This window comes from Solanum verrucosum, unplaced genomic scaffold (genome assembly GCF_900185275.1).
Source record: "Solanum verrucosum unplaced genomic scaffold, falcon-dt-bn FXZP01000144.1, whole genome shotgun sequence".
Taxonomy (NCBI): Eukaryota; Viridiplantae; Streptophyta; class Magnoliopsida; order Solanales; family Solanaceae; genus Solanum; species Solanum verrucosum.
Window position 1 is genome coordinate 1,897,621 of NW_026020773.1, and position 17,968 is coordinate 1,915,588.

General features: G+C 32.7%; 5 protein-coding genes across 5 annotated transcripts; 3 read left to right on the forward strand and 2 right to left on the reverse strand.

Annotated features, from left to right (window-relative positions):
• The first annotated feature begins 1,982 nt into the window (after window positions 1-1,982).
• LOC125812863 (uncharacterized) lies at window positions 1,983-2,840 on the forward strand. Its single transcript, XM_049492319.1, has one exon. It carries the CDS (start codon window positions 1,983-1,985, stop codon window positions 2,838-2,840), a length of 858 nt encoding a protein of 285 aa, XP_049348276.1.
• Window positions 2,841-3,711: 871 nt separating this feature from the next.
• Window positions 3,712-5,561, forward strand: LOC125813017 (DELLA protein RGL1-like). Its single transcript, XM_049492505.1, has 2 exons — window positions 3,712-4,461; window positions 4,549-5,561. Exons 1-2 carry the CDS (start codon window positions 3,720-3,722, stop codon window positions 5,559-5,561), a joined length of 1,755 nt encoding a protein of 584 aa, XP_049348462.1. The 5' UTR covers window positions 3,712-3,719.
• Window positions 5,562-6,637: 1,076 nt separating this feature from the next.
• LOC125812889 (pentatricopeptide repeat-containing protein At1g09220, mitochondrial) lies at window positions 6,638-8,116 on the reverse strand. The gene has a single exon (XM_049492353.1). It carries the CDS (start codon window positions 8,067-8,069, stop codon window positions 6,669-6,671), a length of 1,401 nt encoding a protein of 466 aa, XP_049348310.1. The 5' UTR covers window positions 8,070-8,116; the 3' UTR covers window positions 6,638-6,668.
• Window positions 8,117-9,056: 940 nt separating this feature from the next.
• Window positions 9,057-9,731, forward strand: LOC125812875 (calvin cycle protein CP12-1, chloroplastic-like). Its single transcript, XM_049492333.1, has one exon. It carries the CDS (start codon window positions 9,108-9,110, stop codon window positions 9,495-9,497), a length of 390 nt encoding a protein of 129 aa, XP_049348290.1. The 5' UTR covers window positions 9,057-9,107; the 3' UTR covers window positions 9,498-9,731.
• Window positions 9,732-16,912: 7,181 nt separating this feature from the next.
• On the reverse strand, window positions 16,913-17,815 carry LOC125813018 (bZIP transcription factor 53-like). Its single transcript, XM_049492507.1, has one exon. It carries the CDS (start codon window positions 17,455-17,457, stop codon window positions 17,023-17,025), a length of 435 nt encoding a protein of 144 aa, XP_049348464.1. The 5' UTR covers window positions 17,458-17,815; the 3' UTR covers window positions 16,913-17,022.
• Between the last annotated feature and the right edge of the window lie 153 nt (window positions 17,816-17,968).

Below are 17,968 nucleotides of genomic sequence, written 5' to 3' on the forward strand. Positions count from 1 at the left end.
CAAGTAAGCTGAGATCAAATTTTGAATAGAGTGGTAACAGTCAAGGTACTTTTTTTACACCAAAAATACTAAAGCATTAAACAGTTCATCTTTAACTGTTGTATAGAACTACTTATCTTCAAAACATCTCTGAGTTCTTTCCTTCCTTGACGGGTGATGGATGGCGTAGGTAGTTGATTTTGAACTTTTGAGCTCGCTTGCTTTTCAAAGTCATTGAGTGTAATTTCATGTGACTTGCAGCTTTGTTAATAGATTAGAAGAGTAGTAGGTACTGGGGAATCAGTTGGGGTGCACACCATATTTGTGAGGCCTGTTTTTGGATGCAAATGCCAAATATTGTCTAAGTCCTTTGTGGCTGTTTAATTAATTAATTAATTAGATTATAACTATATTCTATTTTAAGGGCCAAATCCAAATCTTAATAGGTGAAGAAGTAAAAGGCCACATGTATAATGCCATCACGTTGCATTTGGTGGCATTTATCGTTGTCACGATCAAACACTTATAATTTAAGATTTTTCTCTCTAAAATGGAGCAATATAAGTCTAACTAATAGTAATTAGTATCTAACAACAATGGTTAAGTTGCAAATATTAAAACAATGCATAATGTCTAATTTTGATTGGTCAAACGCATAAATATTTGCCACTTGTTGTCTGGAATATGTGTTTGAAGTGTATATTACATATATTTTATAAGAGTGACAAAAATCGACTTGATTAGTTTGATTTAACCCTAATATTTAGAAATCGACTTAATTAATTGGAATTCCTTTATAGATGTTAATTGATTATTATCGAGCCGTGAAATTCATGAAAATAGGAAAAAAATTCCTTCCTCTTTGGTGCAAAAAATCTACGAATGTGCATAAATGACGAATAGACTAGTATGATTGGATATGAGTAGGTTAAATAAAAATAGTAAAGTGAACACAAGGTAAATATCTAAATAAGCTTAGACTCTCATATAGTAAAAACTCATAAAAAATTTAAATAACAAGCAAACAAATGAGTATTGATAATATTGGCTTATGAATATACATTGTTAGTGAACAATATGGATAATATTCATACTTGATCCATGTTTAAATGGTCAGTTATCCAACACATATTTAATGGATCGGAAGGGTTACTTATTTTGTACAAAATTTCGCCAAATATTTAGGTTAGTGCATGCATTTCTAAATAAATTTAAGCAACTTATCACCCATGCCTAAAGATAAGAAAAAGTACAGTAATTTTTTTAGGGAAAAGGGTCTGAAAAATATCCAACTTTAGCTGAAATTGTTGTTACGATACCAAACTTTGGAAATGACCTTTTACCCCAATACTATTTGATAATGTATTTTAAAGGTATATATGTGTCTATATGGACATCATAAATATTGTATCATTTTAAATAGTAATGTGTCCGCGTGGGCACATATAAACCTTTAAAATACACTATCAAATAGTGCAGGGGATAAAAGATCCTCCATAAAGTTTGATATCGTAACAATAATTTCGGCCAAAGTTGAAATACTTTTCAGACCCTTTTCTCATTTTTTTACGTACAAACATAATATAATTTTCTACATATATTATATAATTTCTCAATGAAAAATGTTCGATTAATTATTCATCATTGTATATGGCTACGTCGCTGCTTTATCACTATGTTGAGTGTTAAATCAAATTAGGAAATAGAATAAAGGAAACACTTAATCATGAATATATCTTACGTGCTATATGACCACCAAATTTGTTGGAAAAAAAAAAAACTAAAGTACCGTACATAATTGGAATAAAAATTATACACACCAAATTCTTTAAATATCATATGTCAACCTTATGCAAAGAATATCATCGTGACAACCACTTTATAATTTTTTGATCAAATTATATATACTCCTCATCCCTTTATGTACTTCTCAAATCCTGTTGCTAACCAAAAAAAAAAATAATCTTTTTTTCTTCTTGTTAACTAAGTATAAGTTACATTAAATGGGTTCGAGTTCAGAATTCTATCAACAACCAGAGAAGAAAGTCGTTTCAATCTCAAACTATGTTGTCAATATGTTAAGAGAGTCATTTCAATGCCTTACCATTATCCTCCTCAGCCTTCTCCTTCCTCTCTCCTTTATCGTCCTCGCTAGGTTGTCAGTCACTCGCTATCTCATTGCCACATCAGATTACACGGAGCCCGATACACTACTTGTCAAGCTCTTTCTCTATGCAAATCCTACTTTTCTTCGACTACTAACTCCACTTGTCAGTATTTCTGCTTTGACTCAATGCTTGACAGGACGAACTCTGTCTGATCACATGATTTCAAAATCTTGTCTTTATATGTCGTGGTTTTTACTTTTCACATTTCAAATTTGTGTGTGCATAGGCATAGAAGGAAGTATAGCTGTTGGAATAGATGGTACTAATTTTAGTCACGAAAGATTATATTTATTAACGAGAAGTTTGTTTTTCATGGGATTGCATGAGACAACGTTGTTTTGGTCTAAGAAAGTAGTGAAACCGGTGGTGGATGACACAATTTTTGGCGTTGAGACGGAGGATAGGTATGTTGAGAAGGTGGCTATGGCAATGAGTTTTGGTATTTTGTGGTGGTGTAAGTTAGGGGATGAAGTTGAGTCTTTAGTGGTTGTGGCTGAGGTGAGAAGAGACATATTTGGTAGTGTTGGTTTGGTTGATTTTGTTGGTTGGTGGTTGTACTATGTGACTGTGGCAATTGGTATGGTTAAGGTTGTGAAGGGACTAATTTGGCTAAATTTTGTGTTGTTTTGTGGGAATATTGTGGTTGATTCAGACAATGCAGGCTGTTGTACAAGAAATGATGAAAAGGTCTAATTAAGAGAGTAGTTTTGACATTTTCTGTTCCTGTCTCTGTTAAGACAGTTGTAATGTTGATTGTTAAACAGAATTTGCTTTGTCAAAGAAGGGGACATTTATGTATTTTTTCTATTTTTGAGTTAAACAAATGCAAATACAAATATTCATTTCTTTTATTACCGACAAAGCCAAGGGTCTTCATATACTCTACCTCCAGACCCCACTTGTGGGATTTCATTGAGATTGAGTTTGTTGTTGTTGTTATCGAGGAATCTGTTGGGTGTAGATCCTTTGGGCCAGCCACAGCTTTCAAAACTTGAAGACATGGGTCCGTTCCTCTATCCCTCTCCACTTAAATACCAGAGTTAGTTCGCTTGATGTAGGGCTTGAACTTGTATTCACAAACACAAGTCACTCAACATTTGCATGTCATTGTTCTCAGACAAACATTTGGCCTGCAAACTTTCTTTTTTTTGTGATTAACTTATCTCTTTTGTCATTTCTTTCTAACCATGACATTATGCCTTTTAAAAGTTTCTCATTGTCTCAAGCATAGAGTCCAAATGCATAAATCCTTAATATGATCTTTGCTATCTCAGTAAAAGTTGCTCTAAGAGATACAAACAATACAATTCTGTTAAGAGGACTATCTTTCATCTGGACTTTCTGCTTGTCTCAGCAATGGAAACAAAATCACCACGGTTTCAATCTTTTAAACTTTCACCATGACCAGGTTATTTTGTTACGCGAGGACAAGAACTTCACTTTCATCCTTGTTGAGGTCATACTGAGTGTATTCCCTTGATATAAGTAAAACACAGGTTATTGAAAGCCAAACATCACCAAGACTAAAAATTTGATCAAGTCTCCACTTTAACTGGTCCTGGAATTGGGATCATGGATCAAATCCCAATCCCCACCATTGATTTCAGTGTTTTCCAGGGTGGTCACAATCATGTTCAAGAGTGTGGGAGAAATGAATTGATCAACAATGGCGCCGTAGATCCTTGGTTTGAATTGGACAGTGAGGATCTTGATTCTCTTTACACTGTATTTGACCTTAAATATCAAGATAATACATCAGACAAACAAGTTCAGTCATTGGAAGATCAGCAACAAAGCATTTCAGATCACTGGACACAAAGTGATGATTCTTCCAACATGGACTTGCCCCTGCAGCCTATCCAAATTCAAATGACCCCCGAAGCATCTAATGGGATTCAGCCTCAGGAGCCAAGGCTTGACAATTTCCATGGAGAGAAAACAAATTCCATTTCTTTAGCATCTTTGGAGCTCTTGAACAATTGTGGGAGATTGTTCAAGAAACCAAGTGAGGAAAACTTGAGCAATGTATTACTCAGCAACGAGGCTCGTGTAAGTAACATCTCTAAGTTGTCAACAGAAGAAATCTTACGAGTTGCTGGAGAAAGATATATCCAGTACTCCACCCAAAGGGTAGATGGTCTTTCTATGTTTATACATCCGTATGCTTCATCACTTTCGGGCCTTTCCATAGAGCAAACAAAGGACATGGAACTTGTTCACCTCCTTCTAGCTGCTGCAGAAGAAGTGGATCAGCAGCAATTTCATTTGGCTAGCCAATCTATTGCACACTGCCTGTGGAAGGCATCTGCTACAGGTAACATTGAATTGTGTTTCATGTCGTCTAAAAGCTTAAGCTATTAGAGAGAGTACACATTTACTAACTTGTTTATATCTTGAATAGGTAATCCAATCCAGAGACTTTGTTTCTATTTCGGTGAAGCTTTACAAGAAAGGATTGATCGAGAATTAGGAAGGTCCCCATGTTTTGAAAGAAAGTTAGGGTTTTTAAGCACTCTGGCATTAGGTAATACACCTGAATCCTTAAAATGCCATACAGAAATTCCCTTCAGTCAAGTAATGCAATTCGCGGGAAATCAGGCAATAGTTGAATATGTTAAAGGTGCAACCAAGATCCATTTGGTTGACTTTAATATCAGAAGTGGAATTCAGTGGACAGGATTGATGCAAGCTCTTTCAGAACGACGTGACTGCCCAATTGAGCTTCTGAAAGTAACAGCCATTGGACACCAAGAAAAAGAGAAAATCGAAGAAACAGGCAAGAGATTACAAAGTTTTGCCAATTCCTTGAATCTTCCCTTTTCATTTGATATGGTCTTTATGTCTGACATGAAAGATCTCAAGGCAGAATCAGTCAATGTTAAAGCAGATGAAACTGTAGCTGTCTATTGTTACACTGTACTAAGAACAATGATCTGCAGGCAAGATTATCTGGACAACACGATGCGAGTAATCAGAGGATTAAGACCATCTGTGGTTGTTGTCTGTGAAGTTGAAGCAAACCATAATTCACCTTCATTTTTGAACCGTTTCGTGGAGGCACTTTTCTTTTATAGTGTGCTTTTTGATTGCTTTGAAGACTGCATGGATAGAGACAATTTCGTCAGAAAGAGGATTGAAGTATTTCACATTGGTGAAGGAATCCGGAATATGGTTGCAGCTGAGGGTGCAGAAAGGTTCACTCGGAATGTTAAGCTTGATGTATGGAGAGCATACTTTGCAAGGTTTGGAATGGTGGAAATGGAGCTCAGCGAGTCATCTCGATATCAAGCAAATCTGATTCTCAAGCAATTTTCCCATGGCAGTTCCTGCATTGTTCAAAATGATGGGAAGGCCCTCCTAGTTGGATGGAAGGGAACATCCATTGAATCTGTTTCTATTTGGAAGTTCTTGTAAAGACACTGAAAAGGGGAGCTTTAAGGACAGGAAATTAGTAGGATACTTAACTTTCTCTATTCTTTTATATACCCTTAGAGTTGTTGTAGCTAGGGAATAGGTGCAAGCAAACACACATTGAGGATAAAAGAAGAGAACCTGCTTGAGATGGTTGGGTTATGTCTAGCGTTGGCCTCCATGTCAATTATGGCGAGTAAATGTGTTAAAAATGGGACAAGATAGACCTAAAATCGCATGGAAGGAAGTTGCCTCGAAAGACCTACAATCTCTTGGAATTCATGTAGGCCTACCGAGAAATAGGGCACAATGGAAGAAAAAGATAAATATAAGTGATACCAACTAGTTGGCAATATGTTTTAGCCATATTAGTACATTTACTAAAGGTCCTATGTATTCAAAGAAATATTTTATATCTGCTGAAGATTTATATGCCAGAAACATTGCAGAGAACTTTTTTTTTTTTTCATTTTATTGCATACAATATTGCTCTGCGATGAGATTAAATGGAGCAACATAGTAAGTGAGGATTTATATAACCGATCCCAAACAATCCCAACTTGCTTGCGATTGGGACGTTGTTGTTGTGGTGTTACCATATCTGGCATCATCTTGGGTATCTACATGATTTTTCAAAAAACTATGCTTTTACGATGTAACCTAAATCTATCATGGATAGTAAGTGAGGATTTAAATAACCGATCCCAAACAATCCCAGCTTGCTTGCGATTGGGACGTTGTTGTTGTGATGTTACTATATCTGGCATCATCTTGGGTATCTACATGATTTTTCAAAAAACTATGCTTTTACGATGTAACCTAAATCTATCATGGATAGAAGGCTATATCTCTAGGATGCTTTGTGCACCAGGCTGCCTTTTTTATCCCTTGTCCTTCCGCATCAGGCTGCCTCTTTTAGGAGGCAACTTTCTCTTAACAAAAGCTCTTAGATTAGTTCAACCAACGGACTAAATGAGGCACGAATTAAATGAGAATAAACTAAGAAATGCAGAAAACACCAATTTGGTGCTGGTCCTGTTTCCAGTACAAGAACCACGTCAAGGAAAATGTGATTTATGATTAATGAATCAGTCAGTTTACAATCTTAGATTAAGCAAAGCTAACACCGGGAGCTTTAAATGCATTTTGTTCATCCATCACTCTCCTCACACCCTCAGAATCCACATACCTGCCCATACCTGCAAGGATATTAGAAAGAAGCACATAATCGCCACCATATTTTTTTTCCATCTCCATGATCTTCTGCATAACTCTTTCTCCTATATCTGCATTATCATGAAAACTACACGCACCTAATAGTGTTCTCCAAATCACAACATTTGACATTGTATTAGGTATCTCCAATGCTATCTTTTCTGCTTCTTCTAACCTACCTTCCCTCCCTAACATGTCAATCAAGCATCCATAATGCTTAATGTCTGGTTGAATCCCAAACTCATCAACCATCTTTCTGAGAAACTCGAGCCCCTCATCCACCAAACCTCCATGACTGCAAGCATTGAGCATACTCAAAAACGTTATGTGATTTGGTTCAATACCTGCATCCACCATCATCTTATAACTATCAGAAGCTTCTTTTGCCATCCCATGCATTGCATATCCTGATATTATTGACGTCCATGAGACCAAATTCCTTCTTTCATCCGATATATCCTCGAAAACTTTCACAGCATCGTCTATACTTCCACACTTAGCATAAGCATCCACAAGCGAATTCATAACACGAATATCAAACACATCAATACCACTTTTCTCCCCATAAGCATGAATCATTCCGCAACACTCTAGACACCGAACATTCCAAATAGCAGGGAAAATCGCCAAAAGAGTCACTTCAGTCGGTTTAATCCCCTCAACCACAACCATTTCCCGGAACAATGACAAAGCCTCATTAAACCGACCCATCCTCGTATACCCATCGATAAGACCCGTCCATGAAATAACATTCTTCTCCGGCATTACATCAAACACCGCCCGAGCAACCTTAACATCACCCCCTTTAATACAACCACTGATCAAAGCATTCCAAGTCACAGAATTTCTCACAGGCATTTCATCAAACACCTTCTTGGCTTCACCAGCCAACCCACATTCCCCATACATATTAACCAATGCAGTTTGCACATAAACATGGGATTCAAACCCATCCTTCAAACTCAAACAATGAATCTGCTTCCCAATACAAAACTTTCCTAAATTAGCTGACCCTTTAATCAAGAATGAATATGTAAAACTATCAAAAAAGATAATGGGGTGATACTGTAACCGCAATTGTTTGAACAGAAAAAAAGATTCTTGTGGGAAAATACCAAGAGAGTAATGTCGAATTAAAGAGTTCCAGAGAGTTAATAAAATGGGTATTGAAGAAGTTGAGTTGAAGGTGTTTTCTGCAGTGGTGAATATTAACTGAGTATGAATTTGCTGAATTGCTTTGCGATAGTTTTGGTGCTTTTTAACAAGACTAAGAAGATGATGAACATCTCTGCCCATTAAAAGCAGCAAAGTTTCATTCTTTGAAACATTAATGGACTCAATTTGAGAGCGGAGAAAAGCTCTCAACTTTGTTGGAAAATACCCATTTCAGAATTCGAGCTTCACTGTCTATGGCGAAACGCAATTCAAGAAAATACTAGCAAGCAAATGGCAGTGCAAGCTTGTAAATGGAATAATAAACTTCATCTTAATACTATATTTAAATAGTTGTATTTTTTTTCCCCATTTACTTCGGATCAGTTTTTTTGCACTCGATTCATTTCACAAATATCTATCACCTCTCATCATCAATAACAACACGTATTACATAATCTTGTTTATCAAGGGTGAGACCTTTGTTGGAACTTCAACCTGATAGCTCATGACTCAGAAGCACAAAGTGTATTATATGTAATTTTATTAATTAATATAATATTTGAATATTATATGTTTTTTTAAAAAATGTAAAATTGATATAAAAAAAATATGAATTTACTATAAAAAGAGAATAAACGAAAATATACTATTATTAGATATAATAGTCAAAGATAAAATAATTAAAAGATAACATGGCTTACACCAAAGCAATCCTAAACGAGACTTTTTTTGTATCGATAGAAATATAAGGCGATACAATTCCCAATTAAGGGAGTAGTTAAGTTTAGTATATCCCTCGATATTTTTAACATATGACGGTAGCTTAAAGTGGATAGGAATGGGTCGAATCCGTATTGTCACAACTAACAATCGTGTCTAAATCTAATTTATTTACTTGACAATTCATTTGGTGACTTCACGGGGATCTAATGTAAAGATACTTTTTAATAAAATTTAAATATAACAATAAATATATTTTTAACAACAAAATATCTTTGGATGTCATCTTCATGACGTGGATGTTAACCATTGGCCAACAAAATGATAAGAAATGTGTGTTCATTACTCATTTCATCGTTGATAATATATACCAATCTGCTATCCTAAAAAGATAATTTCATTCCCAACACAATAAGAAAAAACATCTTCTTCTTCTTCACCTTAACACAGCAAAAAAAAATGGCGTCCATAGCTGGTGTTAGTATCACAACGCCAAGAATTTCAGCCAAATCATCCGATTCCCCCAAAATTCAACCGTTGAAATTCCAAACCCTAAACAGTCCATGGAAGAAATCAGGTCAATTCGGTTACGGGAGGATGTATGTAGTAGTACCCAGAGTAGTTCCGGATAAGAAGCTATCTGATTTAGTTGCGGAAAGTGTAAAAGAAGCTGAAGAAGCTTGTGCGGAGGATCCGGTGAGCGGTGAGTGTAAGGCGGCGTGGGATGTGGTGGAAGAGACGAGTGCGGCGGCGAGCCATGCGAGGGATAGGAAGAAGGAATCAGATGTGCTGGAGAATTATTGTAAGGATAATCCAGAAACGGATGAATGCCGCACTTATGATAATTGATTATGATTATGATGATAGTTGCTACTCATGTGTTGTGTTTTTTTTTTTTTTTTTTTTTCTGTTTTCAAATGGTAATTTGATACTCACTCCTCTGTTTTATCTCCATGATGAATATTGCAAAAGGTAATCTTATCTTATGTATGGTGTTTAATTATACCTACTCGAACGAATTTTAATTTATGTGATATAGTTTGAATGAACATGAAATTGAAAATAGTTTTTCCACCTTTAAAAGTTAAGGATGAAGTTGTGTATGCACAGCACTACTCTAGCATATTGGATTACTAGATGGCGGAGGCCCGTGGCAAGCACGGGCCCAATAGTTAAAATATTATGCTTGTAAAAATATTAATACTAATGAATCAAGGGTGATATCTTTTGCAGAAGATGGATAATATCATATATTATATACTATTACAAATATTTAGAATATGTACAACAGACATCAGTATAATGCCAACTTGAACGATCTGCAAATACTAACTAATGTAATACAACCAAAATAATGACCCTTACTTAGAAGAGTGATATAGCAGATGTTTCAGTTTTGATATATAAGATTAGCATGTCATTGTTTATCATATGTAGAGGATACAAATTGTGCAACAAACTAAGAAATGTCTACTTTATAGTTTATACTTGGATCCATATGTGACTATTTAACACGTGTTTGCTCTTTAGTTCCTTATTTCTCTTCATCTTCTTTTGGGTAGCCCCATTTTGTATTCACAAATTTTTCTGGTGCTTCTCTCTCTTCTTCACTCTTTGCATGCATCATCTCTCTTCTTGTGTGCTTGAAGATTTTGGGGCGTGACACTTTCAAATGAAGTTGAGACGGTCCGCAACCCTATTGTCATTTCCTCTTAAACTATATATCTTGAATTTCACTTATTTAAAGGAAAAGTTGAACAAGAAATTTTTAAAGCAAAAGCTATCCTACATGCATAATGACATAAAATGTGAAAACTTCTTCATAAAATATTATGTTGTCAAAAATACAGATAATAACTCATTAAGGAAATCAATATTACCTAAATCATTTCCAAACATCATTAGTCTCCTATTGTATGATCATCCTCTCAATTCCACAATTGTAAGTATGAATATGATAAAGTATGGTGTTTTGGTATCATTTGCCAGTCTGCTAATAAATCAGAAGTTGCAATTCAAACAATACAAAAATAACGGAAGAAATTTAGATGATACTAAAAGCATAACTTCTATCTAAGAATAACTACTAAATACTAATACAACATCATCCAAAATAGAACACTATGGTTCCCTACAAATCTTAAAAGCTTGAAAAGGGTGTGAAATTGTACTTGAAGGCTTGAAAATTAGAGAATCTGAAATCAATCATTTTTCAAAGCAGGTCTGTTTCTAGAAGTTGACTGTTTTTCTCGGTCACTTGCCTCACTCAGCAACACAATTGTTTAAGCGAGTGAGGATCCAAAAGTTCTAATTGGCAAGTGTATGAAACGTTTTTGAATTAGAGAGGAGTCAAATAGTACTTCCAGGAGGACGAACAACTCATTCACATTTCAAAATTCCTATTGACATTGATGCGAATTTCACTTGCAATATTAGTAAACAGAGTTCATTAGCGACTCTAATTCAAGATTCAAAGTTAATTGTTTGGGATGAGCCTTCATCTTTTCCCTGTTGACATATGTATTGTTATTTAGTTTGTAAGCAAACCACGTGCACTCCTGAACACGGCCACAAAAATTGTACAATGTGCTGGGATATTTTAGTCATTGAATAAAAGTTTTAATATTCCAGCCAAGTAGTATGTATGTAAAATTTCCTACCATTTATAAAAATTACAAAAATCTCCTCTTGGATACATCCCTCCCATTATGAACCATGTTCATATATAGTTATGTATCCCACAATACAGAAATGGATCCAACACAACAACATAGTAGAAACAAATGTATCCAACAATAGAGGAATGTATCTCACACAACAGAATCAGTAGAGATCAATGTATCCGACAATAGAGGAATGTATGACACAATAACGGAGTAGAGACCAATGTATACGACAGTAGAGGAATATATCCGACGCAACTGAATCTTAAGTAATGTATCATTTACAATGTATCGAACAATTGAGTAATGTATCTGAGAGCAATGAAAATTTCAAAATTATTGTAATTAAGAAGACTTTCGGAATAGGATGTAATTAGCACGTTATGAGATTTCTCTATTTTATACAAATTTTAAAGAACATTTTACCCATTAATTTTCTTTTCTCTTATTATTTTACTCCTATATTATATATTTATTACCCTTATTTAGAAGTGGCACTTCTAAAGGACTAACACAGCTTAAAATAATTGTACCTTGTGCTGAAAATGTAATGAGACAAATAAGGGCAGTTTTGGTATTGTGAGATAATTTCATAATTCATAATTCTATATCCTCATGTTCATTTTCTTAGTTTAATATTTCAGATGAGTTGAATTTTTCAGTTCAAATTTCAAGAAATTGTATCCCTAAATTATGTATTTTCACTTCAAAACTTGTAAATGCAACTTATAAGTATAAAGTATTAAATATTAATCAAAACTTAACATTGTCAATTTTGCTATTGTAAGTTTGGATTTTTCAGTTCAAAATTTAGAACATTATTATCCTAAATTTCAGTTTCCAATTCAAAACATCATGGCATTGTCATAAATATTAGTTTTCCAATTTAAAATGAGTATATTATATCCTTATGTTTGGTCTTGAAATGTTCATCATGTAGCTCAAACTTGATGATTTTAATACCAATCTTTCAACTTGTATATCTATGTTCAACAATAATTATATATGTACAAAATAAGGCTACAGAATAAGGCTTAAAAGGAGGAAATGATTCAGACAATGATTGGTTTGCATATAAGGTGAAAGGACGGCCACACTGGTTCAAGTGTAGAGGAGGTGAGAGTGAATAGATTATAATTGAGAAGCCAATAGAGAAGGTGATGTGGCACCTCTCTATTTCTTGACCTTTTTTTTTTCTTTCAATTATTTTTTTTCTTGCAAAATCATCTTCTTAACTTATACCTCTTCAATTATATAAATTCTATTCTTAAATTAGAATTAATAATATTCATAACTCCCAAACCTTTCATATTCATAACCTCTCAAGCCTTTCATATTTGTAACCTCTAATTATTTAATGTAGAAGGTTATATTAACACTATAAAATCACCCAAAAATTATGTGTTATATTGTAGTGATCTTCAATTAGAGAATTAGTGGTAGACATGTTACAATATTTTTAAGCTTTAAGGTGCATTATCTTTTGGAAATATGATTTCATATATTACTTTTAATTAGCAAGTAAGGCTAATATGTCAAAGCATATTTTTGTTTCTTTTGGATAAATTATTTTGATTTGTTATTTTTATGATTCTCTTTATAACCATAAAAATGGAGATTCATTTTAGGAGTAATAATTTGTTATTATTTTTCTTGACTCTTGTATATAGGATGAAATGAAATCATCCAAAGATGGAGATTAATGGATTTTTAGCTATATAGATTTGATTATTCTTTATTTTTTTAGGTGCTTAAGAAGTAATGTTTCTATTATATTATTTCCTTTTGGATTATTTATGTTTTGTCAAAAATGATTATATGTGTAGGAGAACTTACGATTAAATGTAATTTTCTCCTTATTCTTTATCTTTTTCTTCTTTTGCTAGATAATTTTTTTACTTATTTGATTATATTTTGCAAATTATAGGAGATATATCTATAATGAAAATGGTTAGACATTCTTACATAATTTGATTTTACAAGGTAAAATAATTTGATATGTCTAATATAATTACAACTCTTTCTTTGTTGAAATCATACATTTAATATTATTTGTTTGTGTTCGTGAAGATATAAATCTTGAGTTTTTAAATTTTTTTTATTTAATTTAGGGAAAAGAGTCTGATATAACCCTTAACTTTGTCATTTGGAGCTGATATGCCCTTCGTTATGATAGTGGCTCATATATACCCTTACCGTTATACAAACGGCTCACATATACCCCTACCGTTACAAAATAAGCTCACATATACCCTTAATTTAACGGAAGTGAAAAAAATAGTTTTAAATTTATATTTTTGACTTTTAAATTTTAAAAAATTCATGTAGGGGTATATATGATCCTTCTAGCGAATTTCAAGGTATATTTTAATCTTTTTTATACATAAATTATTTTTTGAAGTCTTTGATTATCATTTTTTGAGTTTCTTATTCTTATTTTAATTTTTTCTTTCGTTCGTTAGTGTAAAGAGAAAATTTTAAAACCAATTTTTTTGTGGCTATAATATAATTTAACACAATTTTTTTCCACTATATTGTTATTTAGTTTTTGTATTGAAAAAAAATTGGGACATCTATAATAAAGTTTACCATAATGAGGGGTATATCAGCTCTAATTGATAAAGTTGAGGGGTATATCAGGCCCTTTTCCCTTTAAATTATTCTTTTTAGACCCCTATGTAATTCTTAGATAATTTGATTATATTATATTGATAACACTCTTCAAAAAAATTATTTCTTAATGTAAATTCATATCTCACTTTTTTGTTGATAATAGTAGTTTATTGTGTTTGTGGGCTATAATATTTCAAAACATAAAAGCATGAAATGAGTCGATGGATATTGATATGCTACTTAAAGAAATACGTACATATACTTTCATAGTTTGGTGGAGCAATTTTTACTAACAAAAATGATAGAACATGAAAATTAAAAGTTAATTTATAATTTTGAAAATACAATTGGTTTTATTAAAAATAAATTATTTATTAATGTGTAAAATTCCAGTCTTTAAAATTTTCATTTTTGTTGTTTTTGAGGAGATTTCAAGTTGTTTATTAATAAGTGAAGTTGCAGTCTTTATATTTTTCATTTTTGTTGTTTTCCAGGAGTTTTCAAGTTATTTCAAAACTGCGTTAATTTATAATTTTGAAAATACAGTTAGTTTCTTTGCTTTCTATTTACTTATAATAGAATATTTGTCTGAATAACTCTATTTTTATTGTCTTCATTTTCTATAATTAATTTCTTTATTAGTGTAAGAATGTACAAATATAATTCCTATTATGTTACAGAATTTATTATATTGAATGTAATATTTATTTAAAACGTGAAATATACTTTTTAATATTTTTGTGTTTAAGCCAAGCAAAATTAAAAGAAATAGGAATTTGTATGTGTAATTTTTTTGAATTTTTTTTGCGTAGTTAATTATCTTTTTTGTTCTGTTTTATGTTTATTTTTGAATTCATTTTCTTATATTCTTTTGTTTTCCCAATATAAGTTGTCCCAAAAAGTAACTGGATATCTGAACTTAAATATAATAATATATTAAGATATGGAAACTAACTAATTAAGATTATTATTTTTCATCATTTAAATATGTAAACTTATTTTTATTTAAAATGCTTTGTGTACAACTTGGTAGTGTCGTGTTCGTCCTCTAAAGTGTCACTTCTAATAAGGAGTAATATAGTAGTATTTTTTAATGTTTTATCGTAACGATAAATAGGGTTAATGAGAAATAGTTTTTTTATCTCTAAAGTAGAAGAGATGAGATCTCTTTGCACTTTACCATCTTCAGATTCTACTTTATAAGACTGCAGTAAATATATTTATTATTGTTGTTGTTCACTATCACAAACAGAGATCTTCGGTACCGTGAACCAATTAAAAAATTGTGTTAAGTCCCCACGCGTCTATAAACTTGGTCCAATTTGATTGGCTATTCAATATCTTTCACTTTTGTATAAATACTTATACTATAGTTCTTTCTCATCAAACCACGTCTACTATTTAGGCAAATTTCATTTTCTTGATTTGCCTACCACTGATTTCTTCCATTGCTTTCTAAATTTTTATTTAAATCTCTGTATGGTTATACATTTTTTCTTTTTAATGGTTTTCAAATTTTGTCATCTGATAGTGAAGAATTTATCGTTCCAATTTCTTTATTATTGAAATTTTGTTGTCTGTAATCACCATTTGTTTTTTAGGGTTGTTTTGAATTTAAAACAAAATTGGTAAAATCTAAATGGGTCTACAATACAATTCCTAGAAATTCAACTTGAAAAATTATGTTAAAAATGGAAAATAAAAACTGAAATAAATTTAATTGAGAGTTATCCTCCGTTTGTTCCATTTTATGTGACACTTTTTATTTTTCGAGAATCAAATAGTTTAAGTTTGACCGAAAATTTGCGCATGGTATCTTCAATTTTTTAAAAATGAAATTTATATATTTGTGAACTACGTAAATATCAAAGTATTATAAGTCACAATAATTAATAATTCAAAATATTTTAAAGATCTATAAAAAATGTAATATCAAAGATTAACTAAAGAGAGAGTAAAAGGGGAGAATGGAAAGTAGAAAAAAAGGAAAAAAAGCGAATATATAGAGAGAAACTGAGGAAAAAACTCAGAAAAGTAATTCTTCATGTGAGTTGTTGTATATGTAAGAAAGACACGTGTACAATTAATGAGGCACAATTAATTTTATAGTACAATTTGAAATGCTTTGTGTACAATTTGGTAGTGCCGTGTTCGTCCTTTAAAGTGTCAACTCTAATAAGGAGTAAAATGAGTAATAATAATAATTCTAATAAGGAGTAATGAGTAATAATAATAATTGCAATGTTAGTCCTTGTAAGTAATGAGTAATAATAATAATTGCAATGTTAGTCCTTGTAAGTAATGAGTAATAATAATAATTGCAATGTTAGTCCTTGTAATTGTCATTTATAAAAGTTAATGTACAATTCTTTTTGCACGTTGTACAACTAATTTAATGCAGTCAAAAGTTAATGTACAAAATTCTATGCATGTTGTACAAGAGTAATAATGCAGTGTTAGTCCTTCTAAAGTCTCACTTCTAAATAAGAGTAATATATTTATAAAAATTCATTCATAATTATATCAATTTGATACAAGTACTATAACTCCAATATGAATTACTCAAGAACCTGCAGATGAGGATGAAAACCCAGTGATGAATAATCGTGTTATCTGAATCAGCTTATACCATACAACCACCGATCTAATTTTACGGAGTACCTGCTATCTCCCACCAACACAGATGCCAAATACCTGTCCACGAAGTCGATAGATGGGAAGACATATCACTAGTTCGACTCTTACAAATTCCTTGTGGAAACTCTTTGCCCTATAAGAGCATTGACATACAATGATCAAAATTGTGAACACATGAAGCATGGAAAAAATAGGATAAGCAGATCCACAATAACACAGAATACACACAGCAATTTCATAGATATAAGAATGGCCATCTCATTCATAGTACTCCATATAACATCCAACAGACTAAATAAAGTCGACAAAATACTAAAAACAACAAACTAGATATTCAGATACCGATTAATAGCCAAAACCAACCATGACTAGTCAGAAACAAAAGCTACAATGCTAATATCAAACTAGATATTTAATACGCTTTTCTCTATTCCATTCTCGTAAATCATCAGACCAGCAGCTCAAAACTGGAACATATCAGAAGCAGTGATAGGTTGAATTGGGCAAGGCAGTTGCCATGGCTCCAGCAAAGTGTCCGGAATTTCAGGAATGTCCACAGGAAATCCAGTAGTATCAGCCCAAAATTGGGTGAGTGAGTTCAGTGAATTCAACCGTTCAGTCAATTCTGCCAGCTGAGCCCTCAGCACATTGTTCTCTGCATCAATGGCACGATAGTTCCTTTCAACAGAATCAATCTTATTGTGGCAGATACTGTTCTGGTTCTGCAGCTGTGTTGTTTCGCTACTTAACTCCTCCAAACGCTGCTGCTTCTTCATCCGGGACCTCTTGGCAGACTCACGGTTGGATTCCATTCTCTTCCTTTTTCTTTCGTCAAACTTTGCATACCTCTGGTCTGCATCTGAACCAGAACTCACCAATTGCGGAGTCGAAGCCATGTCTCTCAGGCAGATTGGATGAATGATAAAAAATGGAATAATAGGTAACTATGTATAATTTGTTCAAGCACCAAACTTTTGATAGTGTGGCTATGGAATTTCTAAATCAAATTGGAAAAAGACAATGATGAGGGCTAGTTCATGAAAACACGTAGAACCAGTAAAGAAAAACTACTGAGAAAGAATGCAGAATCCGAACTCGACGCACGCGAGTAGAGAATGACATGAAGAAATTTTGAAACTAAGAATCAAACATTGGAACTTTGTAAGAAACCCCAATCAATCTTCCAGAAACCAAAAAATTCTTTTGTAGAATATCCAAATCCAGACAGCAAGTGAAAGTATTCACAAAAAAGATCTGCAATCAAACACAACAGACTATATTAGAAAACTTTTCAGAAACACAATCAAAAGGCAAAAACAAAATTCAACCACAAAAAGAACAAAAGAACAAAACAACAACAACATATGTTCTGCTACCTCAACAAAATTCTAACCTTTTAAAGATTTC